The 12,747-nt window shown below is 45.1% G+C and overlaps 1 protein-coding gene across 5 annotated transcripts in view; it reads left to right on the forward strand.

Annotated features, from left to right (window-relative positions):
- LOC123998725 (zinc finger RNA-binding protein-like) overlaps positions 1-12,411 on the forward strand; it is a 34,345-nt gene extending 21,934 nt beyond the window's left edge. For all 5 annotated transcript variants that reach the window (XM_046303826.1, XM_046303835.1, XM_046303843.1 and 2 more), the window contains exons 14-19: positions 185-359; positions 3,075-3,163; positions 3,347-3,442; positions 3,559-3,670; positions 9,686-9,783; positions 10,639-12,411. In XM_046303826.1, the coding sequence (XP_046159782.1) occupies positions 185-359; positions 3,075-3,163; positions 3,347-3,442; positions 3,559-3,670; positions 9,686-9,783; positions 10,639-10,812 (744 nt within the window). In that variant the 3' untranslated portion in view covers positions 10,813-12,411. The remainder of the gene's footprint in view (positions 1-184; positions 360-3,074; positions 3,164-3,346; positions 3,443-3,558; positions 3,671-9,685; positions 9,784-10,638) is intronic.
- Positions 12,412-12,747: the final 336 nt, after the last annotated feature.

Consider the following 12,747-nt stretch of genomic DNA (forward strand, 5'->3'; position numbering starts at 1 on the left):
CTAGCACAAGATTATCTAAATTGGCCTTTTTAAAAGCTAAATGCAGCTATTAAGAAATAATTTGAATATCTGGGGCCAAATACATGAATCCAGTGCCCTATCAAACTAATCTCCCGTGCCCCCCAGTCCATAAAGATAACCCCCTCCTCTGTAGTGAGTAATCCAGTGTCCTTTTAACCGGCAGCCATTTTCTGAAGATCAGTATGAGGTGAAGGCTCACCCTGAGGAAGCCAACATCGTGATTTTTTCGAGCAAGGAGCCAAAAATGCAGGTCACCATCTCTCTAACCTCGCCACTGATGAGGGAGGACCCTGCCCCTGACAAGGAGGAAAAGGCAGGAGACAAAGCGGCTGAGAAAGGTTAGAGAAGCCAAGCTTTCAGTCCAATAAATGCACTGTGTGTCCCCCAAACCTCAAGCTGAACCAAAAAAAACTAAAATGGGACTTTTAACCAAGCACATAATGACTATTTCATCCAAATGTGGTAGATATCATAGAATAATACTTTTGTTTCTCCCATCACGGACACCGATGATATGAAGTGAATTGACTCACCATTTTGTTTCTGTCTCTTGTTTTAATTTATCCATTATTTGTAGTACCAGTAGTCGAATTGTTTTTCACTTTGTCTGATATGGAAATCTAAAGCCGGGCTCTGCGACCTTTCTATGCCATTAAGGTTTTTGTGTATATTTCTTTAAACAAGCCCAGATATGCCCCATGAAACCATGACAACAATGGAAGTACTGAGCTATGTGAAGATGATGCCCAGGGTTAAGGGTGCATTTAACACTTTTCTGAAATTAAATAATGACTTTATTTTGTTACCATTGATTGCCGTGTCTATTTCTGTCGTGTAATTGGTCAATAGTTGCTAAGGGATTTCACAAGGTCCCATGACCTTCCCACACTTCCATCTCTCATGCCTGCTAACTGAAACGGCATTATCAAAGTATTGGTTGACACGGTGATGGAGTGTAATTCTATCCCCACACAATGGTCTCTATTAAAGTTGGGACGAGATTTATGAATTGATTAGGCTGCGATGCAGTGCAGCACACTGTTAGAACCATTGTGAGATGTAAAACACTCCCTCACCTATTTTATCTGATTTCACCTTTTTCTATTACTGTATACACGACTTGGAAAACAAATTATATTTCCCATTGCTTAAGTTGTGTTTGGGTTTGTTGATCAGTGTGTCTGCCTGTATCAGCAGACCTAGACAACCATACAGTATGTACATGTATATCCCCCTGTACCAGAGGATCTAACGCAGGGGTGGGCAATGTTTTTTGCTGAAGGGCCACATTGGGATTACCAAATTTTGTGGAGGGACACGCAGATTCTTTTAAGGACCGAATTGTTTGTCAAAAGCAATTTACGGGCCTGAAAAATGGCAGTTTTTTAAAATGTACACTACCGTTCAAAAGTTTGTGTCACTTAGAAATGTCCTTGTATTTGAAAGAAACACTTTTTGTTGTCCATTTATAGTAACAGCAAATTGATCAGAAATACAGTGTAGACATTGTTAATGTTGTAAATTGTAGCTGGAAATGGCTGATTTTTAAAAATGGAATATCTGTACGCCTATGTAGAGGTCCATTATCAGCAACCATCACTCCTGTGTTCCAATGGCACGTTGTGTTAGCTAATCGAAGTTTATCGTTTTAAAAGGCTGATTGATCATTAGAAAACACTTTTGCAATTATGTTAGCACAGCTGAAAACTGGACTTCTATAGACTAGTTGAGTATCTGGAGCATCAGCATTTGTGGGTTCGATTACATGCTCAATGGCCAGAAACAAAGCACTTTCTTCTGAAACTCGTCAGTCTATTCTTGTTCTGAGAAATGAAGGCTATTCCATGCGAGTAATTGCCAAGAAACTGAAGATCTGGTACAATGCTGTGTACTACTCCTTTCACAGAACAGCGCAAACTGGCTCTAACCAGAATAGTAAGAGTAGGAGGCCCCGGTGCACAACTGAGCAAGAAGACAAGTATATTAGACTATCTAGTTTGAGAAACAGACGCCTCAAGTCCTCAACTAGCAACTTCATTAAATAGTACCCGCAAAACACCAGTCTCAACAGTGAAGAGGCGACTCTGGGATGCTGGCCTTCTAGGCAGAGATGCAAAGAAAAGGCCATATCTCAGACTGACCAATGAAAAGATTAAGATGGGCAAAAGAACACTGGACAGAGAAACTCTGCCTAGAAGGTCAGCATCCCGGAGTCGCCTCTTCACTGTTGACATTGAGACTGGTGTTTTGCGGGTACTTTTTAATTAAGTTTTATGGTTATTTCTGATCAATTTGATGTTATTTTAATGGTCAAAAAATGTGCTTTTCTTTCAAAAACAAGGACATTTCTAAGTGACAACTTTTGAACAGTGTATGTCCGTTTATAATTTCTACTTACTTTCTATCTGGTTTTAGATGCTCGAGTGGCCTGAAGTGTTTTTTTTTTAACCACACACACACACACATTTTTTACTCAAACCTCCATCGGGCAGGATTGAATAGGCTCGTTGGCCAGTTCCGGCCCACGGGCTGTAGTGTGTCCACCCCTGCGGTAATGTCTACCACTTTTGCCACAACAGTCTCTAGGAACATGGAAGTATGGAAAGCCCCATGGTACTGCTTACTGTAGCTTATCTTGTGAAATTACTGAGAAGTTACCATTTGGCATTCCATATGTCTACTCAGTTCAATATGTCTGTCTATTGATAAATAGTATGACATGGCAATGAATGCATTAAGAACATCAAGTCCCAAAACAGAATTCCTTGAGTTCCCAACTTGAATGCATTGTAGGCGCATTGTCTTACCATGGAAAAGATTTGTGGGAAGACAGTCTGACATAATCATTTTGTTGAATTATCCGGTTTGTCATCTTTTGTTAATTAACACATCCAATGCAATCACTTAAATATTTAAATATCTCTCTGTTGTTAATACTGGGCCATAACCCATAAATCTATGTGAAACAGAACTGTAGGTGGCACTGCTGGACAGTAATATGAGTGATCGATCAGTAATCAATGAGCCAGTGTGTCCTTTCCCTCTTACTCTAGGGGTGCCTGAGAAAGACCCTGCTGATGTTCTGAACCAGAACAAGTGCCTGGAATACCTAGCTGCTCTGAGACACGCCAAGTGGTTCCAGGTAAAGACAATATGTACAATGGATCACTTCAAACTAGCTGGAGTCCCGGATCGTGACGATGACCGCAATGGAGTTGGCCAAACAGCCTGAGTCCCAGATCTGTTTGTGCCAACTACAAAGTACTCCAGGCTAGCCTCTGTGTAACACTGTACTGTAACAGGTGTGTGTGTGTGGCATCTACAGGCTCGTGCCAATGGTCTTCAGTCCTGTGTGATCATCATTAGAGTGTTACGGGATCTTTGCCAGCGAGTGCCAACCTGGGGCAAGATGCCATCCTGGGTGAGGATGTTCTGTCTCAGTGTTGAGCTTTTCTAAGGAAGCTAGTTGATGATAATTGATGTTTTCGATTGTGTGAATTGTGTCTTACGTGGTGTGTGTCCTTTCCCTGTGTTCAGGCTATGGAGCTGCTGGTAGAGAAGGCCATCAGCAGTGCCACAGGGCCCCTCAGCCCAGGGGAAGCCATGCGTAGGGTCCTGGAATGTATCGCTACTGGCATCCTACTGCCAGGTGAGGGAGTTTTAGTATTCATTAGGCAGGGGGGGGGGAGATCACCCCAAATCTATTAGTTAGGCCAGGGGGAGATCACCCCACATCTATTTGTTAGGCCAGGGGGGGATCACCCCACATCTATTAGTTAGGCCAGGGGGAGATCACCCCACATCTATTAGTTAGGCCAGGGGGTTCACCCCACATCTATTAGTTAGGCCAGGGGGGGGATTACCCCACATCTATTTGTTAGGCCAGGGGGTTCACCCCCACATCTATTAGTTAGGCCAGGGGGGGGGGTCACCCCACATCTATTTGTTAGGTCAGGGGGGATTACCCCACATCTATTTGTTAGGCCAGGGGGTTCACCCCCACATCTATTAGTTAGGCCAGGGGAGATCACCCCACATCTATTAGTTAGGCCAGGGGGGATTACCCCACATCTATTTGTTAGGCCAGGGGGTTCACCCCACAGCTATTAGTTAGGCCAGGGGAGATCACCCCACATCTATTAGTTAGGCCAGGGGGGGATTACCCCACATCTATTTGTTAGGCCAGGGGGTTCACCCCCACATCTATTAGTTAGGCCAGGGGGGGGGGGCGGGGGTCACCCCACATCTATTTGTTAGGTCAGGGGGGGGGGGGGGGATTACCCCACATCTATTTGTTAGGCCAGGGGGTTCACCCCACATCTATTAGTTAGGCCAGGGGAGATCACCCCACATCTATTAGTTAGGCCAGGGGGGATTACCCCACATCTATTTGTTAGGCCAGGGGGTTCACCCCACAGCTATTAGTTAGGCCAGGGGAGATCACCCCACATCTATTAGTTAGGCCAGGGGGGGGATTACCCCACATCTATTTGTTAGGCCAGGGGGTTCACCCCCACATCTATTAGTTAGGCCAGGGGGGGTCACCCCACATCTATTTGTTAGGTCAGGGGGTTCACCCCACATCTATTAGTTAGGCCAGGGGGTTCACCCCCACATCTATTAGGTCGGGGGGATCACCCCACATCTATTTGTTAGGCCAGGGGGTTCACCCCACATCTATTAGGCCAGGGGAGATCACCCCACATCTATTAGTTAGGCCAGGGGGGGGGGGGGATTACCCCACATCTATTTGTTAGGCCAGGGGGTTCACCCCCACATCTATTAGTTAGGCCAGGGGGATCACCCCACATCTATTTGTTAGGCCAGGGGGTTACACCCCCACATCTATTAGTTAGGCCAGGGGGTTCACCCCCACATCTATTAGGTCGGGGGGGGGCACCCCACATCTATTAGTTAGGCCAGGGGGATCACCCCACATCTATTAGTTAGGCCAGGGGGTGGGATTACCCCACATCTATTTGTTAGGCCAGGGGGGGTTCACCCCACATCTATTAGTTAGGCCAGGGGGGGTTCACCCCCACATCTATTAGTTAGGCCAGGGGGGTTCACCCCCACATCTATTAGTTAGGCCAGGGGGGGTTCACCCCCACATCTATTAGTTAGGCCAGGGGGGGTTCACCCCACATCTATTTGTTAGGCCAGGGGGGGTTCACCCCCACATCTATTAGTTAGGCCAGGGGGGGTTCACCCCCACATCTATTAGTTAGGCCAGGGGGGGTTCACCCCCACATCTATTAGTTAGGCCAGGGGGAGATCACCCCACATCTATTAGTTAGGCCAGGGGGAATCACCCCACATCTATTAGTTAGGCCAGGGGGAATCACCCCACGTCTATTAGTTAGGCCAGGGGGGATCACCCCACATCTATTAGTTAGGCCAGGGGGAGATCACCCCACTTCTATTAAATCAAATCAAATTTTATTTATCACATACACATGGTTAGCAGATGTTAATGCGAGTGTAGCGAAATGCTTGTGCTTCTAGTTCCGACAATGCAGTGATAACCAACAAGTAATCTAACTAAAAATTCCAAAACTACTGTCTTATACACAGTGTAAGGGGATAAATAATATGTACATAAGGATATATGAATGAGTGATGGTACAGAGCAGCATACAGTAGATGGTATCGAGTACAGTATATACATATGAGATGAGTATGTAGACAAAGTAAACAAAGTGGCATAGTTAAAGTGGCTAGTGATACATGTATTACATAAGGATGCAGTTGATGATGTAGAGTACAGTATATACATATGCATATGAGATGAATAATGTAGGGTAATTAACATTATATAAGGTAGCATTGTTTAAAGTGGCTAGTGATATATTTACATCATTTCCCATCAATTCCCATTATTAAAGTGGCTGGAGTTGGGTCAGTGTCAATGACAGTGTGTTGGCAGCAGCCACTCAATGTTAGTGGTGGCTGTTTAACAGTCTGATGGCCTTGAGATAGAAGCTGTTTTTCAGTCTCTCGGTCCCAGCTTTGATGCACCTGTACTGACCTCGCCTTCTGGATGATAGCGGGGTGAACAGGCAGTGGTTCGGGTGGTTGATGTCCTTGATGATCTTTATGGCCTTCCTGTAACATCGGGTGGTGTAGGTGTCCTGGAGGGCAGGTAGTTTGCCCCCAGTGATGCGTTGTGCAGTCCTCACTACCCTCTGGAGAGCCTTACGGTTGAGGGCGGAGCAGTTGCCGTACCAGGCGGTGATACAGCCCGCCAGGATGCTCTCGATTGTGCATCTGTAGAAGTTTGTGAGTGCTTTTGGTGACAAGCCGAATTTCTTCAGCCTCCTGAGGTTGAAGAGGCGCTGCTGCGCCTTCTTCACGACGCTGTCAGTGTGAGTGGACCAATTCAGTTTGTCTGTGATGTGTATGCCGAGGAATTTAAAACTAGCTACCCTCTCCACTACTGTTCCATCGATGTGGATAGGGGGGTGTTCCCTCTGCTGTTTCCTGAAGTCCACAATCATCTCCTTAGTTTTGTTGACGTTGAGTGTGAGGTTATTTTCCTGACACCACACTCCGAGGGCCCTCACCTCCTCCCTGTAGGCCGTCTCGTCGTTGTTGGTAATCAAGCCTACCACTGTTGTGTCGTCCGCAAACTTGATGATTGAGTTGGAGGCGTGTGTGGCCACGCAGTCGTGGGTGAACAGGGAGTACAGGAGAGGGCTCAGAACGCACCCTTGTGGGGCCCCAGTGTTGAGGATCAGCGGGGAGGAGATGTTGTTGCCTACCCTCACCACCTGGGGGAGGCCCGTCAGGAAGTCCAGTACCCAGTTGCACAGGGCGGGGTTGGACCCAGGGTCTCGAGCTTGATGACGAGCTTGGAGGGTACTATGGTGTTGAATGCCGAGCTGTTGTCGATGAACAGCATTCTCACATAGGTATTCCTCTTGTCCAGGTGGGTTAGGGCAGTGTGCAGTGTGGTTGAGATTGCATCGTCTGTGGACCTATTTGGGCGGTAAGCAAATTGGAGTGGGTCTAGGGTGTCAGGTAGGGTGGAGGTGATATGGTCCTTGACTAGTCTCTCAAAGCACTTCATGATGACGGAAGTGAGTGCTACGGGGCGGTAGTCGTTTAGCTCAGTTACCTTAGCTTTCTTGGGAACAGGAACAATGGTGGCCCTCTTGAAGCATGTGGGAACAGCAGACTGGTATAGGGATTGATTGAATATGTCCGTAAACACACCGGCCAGCTGGTCTGCGCATGCTCTGAGGGCGCGGCTGGGGATGCCGTCTGGGCCTGCACAGCCTTGCGAGGGTTAACACGTTTAAATGTCTTACTCACCTCGGCTGCAGTGAAGGAGAGACCGCATGTTTTCGTTGCAGGCCGTGTCAGTGGCACTGTATTGTCCTCAAAGCGGGCAAAAAAGTTATTTAGTCTGCCTGGGAGCAAGACATCCTGGTCCGTGACTGGGCTGGGTTTCTTCTTGTAGTCCGTGATTGACTGTAGACCCTGCCACATGCCTCTTGTGTCTGAGCCATTGAATTGAGATTCCACTTTGTCTCTGTACTGACGCTTAGCTTGTTTAATAGCCTTGCGGAGGGAATAGCTGCATTGTTTATATTCGGACATGTTACCAGACACCTTGCCCTGATTAAAAGCAGTGGTTCGCGCTTTCAGTTTCACGCGAATGCTGCCATCAATCCACGGTTTCTGGTTTGGGAATGTTTTTATCGTTGCTATGGGAACGACATCTTCGACGCACGTTCTAATGAACTCGCACACCGAATCAGCGTATTCGTCAATATTTCCATCTGACGCAATACGAAACATGTCCCAGTCCACGTGATGGAAGCAATCTTTGAGTGTAGAGTCAGCTTGGTCTGACCAGCGTTGGACAGACCTCAGCGTGGGAGCCTCTTGTTTTAGCTTCTGCCTGTAGGCAGGGATCAGCAAAATGGAGTCGTGGTCAGCTTTCCCGAAAGGGGGGCGGGGCAGGGCCTTATATGCGTCGCGGAAGTTAGAGTAACAATGATCCAAGGTTTTACCACCCCTGGTTGCGCAATCGATATGCTGATAAAATTTAGGGAGTCTTGTTTTCAGATTAGCTTTGTTAAAATCCCCAGTTACAATGAATGCAGCCTCCGGATAAATGGTTTCCAGTTTGCAAAGAGTTAAATAAAGTTCGTTCAGAGCCATCGATGTGTCTGCTTGGGGGGGGATATATACGCCTGTGATTATAATCGAAGAGAATTCTCTTGGAAGATAATGCGGTCTACATTTGATTGTCAGGAATTCTAAATCAGATGAACAGAAGGATTTGAGTTCCTGTATGTTTCCTTCATCACACCATGTCCCATTAGTCATGAGGAATACGCCACCGCCACTCTTCTTACCAGAGAGATGTATGTTTCTGTCGGCGCGATGCGTGGAGAAACCCGTTGGCTGCACCGCCCTGGATAGCGTCTTCCCAGTAAGCCATGTTTCCGTGAAGCAGAGAACGTTGCAGTCTCTGATGTCCCTCTGGAATGCCACCCTTGCTCGGATTTCGTCAACCTTGTTGTCGAGAGACTGGACATTGGCAAGAAGAATGCTGGGAAGTGGTGCGCGATGTGCCCTTTTTCGGAGTCTGACCAGAACACCGCCTCGTTTCCCTCTTTTTCGGAGTCGTTTTTTTGGGTCGCTGCATGCGATCCATTCCGTTGTCCTGTTTGTAAGGCAGAACACAGGATCCGCGTCGCGGAAAACATATTCTTGGTCGTACTGATGGTGAGTTGATGCTGATCTTATATTCAGTAGTTCTTCTCGACTGTATGTAATGAAACCTAAGATGACCTGGGGTACTAATGTAAGAAATAACACTTAAAAAAACAAAAAACTGCATAGTTTCCTAGGAACGCGAAAAGCGAAGCGGCCATCTCAGTCGGCGCCGGAAGTCAAGTTAGGCCGGGTGGGATCACCCCACATATATTAGTTAGGCCAGGGGGGGATCACCCGACATCTATTAGTTAGGCCGGGGGGGATCACCCCACATCTATTAGTTAGGGGGGGGGGGGGAATCACCCCACATCTATTAGTTAGGGGGGGGGGGGATCACCCCACATCTATTAGTTAGGCCAGGGGGGGGGAATCACCCCCACATCACATTGATCCCGTGTGGCTCAGTTGGTAGAGCATGGCGCTTGCAATGCCAGGGTTGTGGGTTTGATACATACCCCTAGGGGACCAGTACGAAAATGTATGCACTACTGGAAGTCGCTCCGGATAAGAGCGTCTGCTAAATTACAAATGTAAAAAATAGCTCTGTTTTGACCCGCCTGGAGCACCTTTGTTCTCTAGTGCTTTCCACTGGTCATTCAGGGTCCATGGGGAAACTTGCAGTTTGCACTGTACAATGTGCTTTGCCAGTGGTAAACATAGCTCTGAAAATGAACTAAGTTGTTCAAAGAGGTGGCATGTAAACAGTGAGTGGAACAATCTAAATAATGTGGCAGTAGGATGTGTGTGTCATATCAAAAGTTTGGACACCTACTCATTCCAGAGTTTTTGCTTTATATTGACTATTTTCTACATTGTAGAATAATAGTGAAGACATCAAAACTATGAAATAACACATATGGAATCATGTAGTAACCAAAAAAGTGTTAAACAAATCAGTGTGTGTGTGTACTGATTTTGTGTTCCTCTTTCTTAGACGGTCCTGGACTGCTGGACCCCTGTGAGAAACACCAAACCAATGCTCTGTGGAGCATGACCAAACAAGCCAGGGAAGACATTACTGCCAGCGCACAGGTATGCTCACTACCACACTCACCATGTGATTTGTATAATCAACTTTAACATTTGGTGGTCTACCATCTTAGACTGGGAAACTGTGCTGCGTACAGAAGACATTGAATATGAATTTCTGTAAAGAAATCATAGATAAGGTGTGTGTACACACACACAACCTTTAAACCCCCTATGTTTCTTTGCGACTCCTCTTTCAATCTCACTGAGATCGCTTCTAATATTGAGTTGCAACCTCTTGAGCTTTTGCCCTCAGAACAGCCTCGATTCGTCAGGGCATGGACTCTACAAGGTGTCAAATGTTCCACAGGGATTCTGGTCCATGTTAACTCCAATGCTTCCCACAGTTGTGTCAAGTTGGCTAGATGTCCTTTGGGTGGTGGACCATTCTTGATACACATGGGAAACTGTTGAGCATGAAAGACCCAACAGCGTTACAGTTCTTGATACAAACTGGTGCGCCTGGCTGGCACCTACTAACATACTCTGTTCAAAGGCACTTACATTAATCTTACCTATTCACCCTCTGAATGGCACACACAATTATTGTCACAATTGTCTCCAAGCTTAAAAATCTTTCTTTAACCTGTCTCCTCCCCTTAATCTACACTGATTTGAAGTGGATTTAACAAGTGACATCAATCAAGGGATCATAGTGTTGACCTGGATTCACTTGGTCAGTCTGTCATGGAAAGAGCAGGTGTTAAAGTTGTGTACACTCATATCCCTCTAATTTAAACCCCTAGTCATTATGCTAGCTCTAATACACTCCATTCGTCTTTGATTTTTACCCATTGATATGTGTGACAATGGAATGTGTTTGAAGTCCACTGATCCTCCTCTCGTCTCTGATTCCAGCATGCTCTGCGACTGCTGGCGTTCCGTCAGATCCACAAGGTTCTGGGGATGGACTCCCTGCCGGCGTCCAAGGCCAGCGCTCGGAACCGCAAGCGCAGAAGGGACGGGAGCGAGACTGGAGAGGGGGAGGTCAAGAAAGACAAGAAGGAGGATACAGAAGAGGTGGATGCTTGATCTCTAACAGAGCAGTGTTAGCTTGGATGGCTGTCTGGTTTTGCTTCTAATGTTGGCATGATAATGATAGAGTAAAACAAACATATCAGCACCCAGGCTATAGCAGGTTAGTCATCTATACTGGCAGAATGTCACATCCTTTTCATGTATTTTTAATTTTCAGAATCTATATGAATATAACTAACTGACTTAGTTGTAACATTTATGTCTCCACTAGAGGGAATGGGATAGGAAAGGTAAAGATGATTTACTCTTAAAATTGTGCTGAAAATTGGCTTTAACGTCAGACTGACTTACTGAGGTTTCTAGGAGCTAATGACTGATAGTCTGGTCCCAGATCTGTATGTGCTTCATGACAACAATCATCAGAGGAGTTTGCTAAAGCACATACTGATCTGGAACCAGGCTAAATGATTGCATCATTCCATTTCCAGAATATTTGCCCACTCAACTTCTGAAGCCCTCCCATTTACAGTACTTGTACCAACTACTGTTCCTTACATTGTTTTGTATGTACTGTAAGGACTTTTTCCCCCTGCTTTTCTTATTGAAGATGTAATCATTTACTGTACAGGCCAGTTATATAATGAAGACTGCAGGAGTTACTAATTTAGGTACATATATTGGGTTTATTTTCATCCTGCCCACAGCTGGCAGCACCCAAATAATCATCACTTCAGAGCGCAGCTGCACAGGACCAGATCGTAATGCCCATGGTCAATTTGGTTTGACATTCGATATCGCTATGGGGTTAGTTAGGGACCATCAGTAAATTACACAATGTACATGGGACAACATTTAAAAATATCAATAGCTCCAAATTTCAATGACTTGACATCAAACCAACTATACATTTTACAAATGAATATACAAATATTGAAATAATTTAAAGAGAACAGGTGTGCAACATGAAGTTATTGTCTCATTTACATTGTGTAATTTATTGACAGTCCCTAACTAGCTCCACAGACAGGCAATCCAAAGTCAACCCAATTTTGCCACAGTTGCACACCAGGCGGCTGAAGCGACATGGTGAAAGAAGTTGGCTAACTTACTAGCAAGACTACTTTGAGACATCGTTAGACTGTTTCAAGTTATCTAGAAGGGTGAGTGAATGTAACTGTACTGTTTTGGCATTGTAAAAGTACAAATACTTCCCATGTTCAAACACAGACGAGTAACCCACATCAAAGCACGCCTCTGAAACCGTTCTGTCGCATTTCCTAATGAGACTTGAAACCAAGTTCAGCCCCCCTTTAAAGACAGATGTTAAGTACATTAAAGTACGTTTTAAAAATGTACAGTTCATTGTGCCAAAATTGCAGGCAATGACAAATAAAATGCTAAAGCTGTAAAGAAACACTCTGAAGACAGCACTTTGAAAAGCACTCTCTCTGTGTAGTCTTAAAGATGTCTATACATTTGTCAGACACCTGGGGAAAAAAATCTGCATTTTTGAAGATGTGATTGCACCACAAAACGCTTTTAAGGAAATCAAAGGTTTCTAGAATATGTTTTGTTTTAAGAGGAGTTGACAGATCGCTCCTATGTTGCACAGTCTGTCTAGCATGCTATGAGAATAAAGCTCTTATGAAATGAGTTATTATATGCAGCCATATTCTTTGCATTTAAAAATCTGTCTTGTGGAGTGTGTTTGGAGATTTCATATGATTAATTGATTGATTGGCTTTACATATAGCTGAAGTTGGAAGTTTACATACACCTTAGCAAAATTAATTTAAACTCAGTTTTTCACAATTCCTGACATTTAATCCTAGTAATAATTCCCTGTTAGGATCACCACCTTATTTTACGAAAATGAAATGTCAGAATATTAGTAGAGAAAGTGATTTATTTCAGCTTTTATTTATTTCGTCACATTCCCAGTGGGTCAGAAGTTTACATACACTCAATTAGTATTTGGTAGCATTGCCT

This window comes from Oncorhynchus gorbuscha, linkage group LG02 (genome assembly GCF_021184085.1).
Source record: "Oncorhynchus gorbuscha isolate QuinsamMale2020 ecotype Even-year linkage group LG02, OgorEven_v1.0, whole genome shotgun sequence".
NCBI classification, from domain to species: Eukaryota; Metazoa; Chordata; class Actinopteri; order Salmoniformes; family Salmonidae; genus Oncorhynchus; species Oncorhynchus gorbuscha.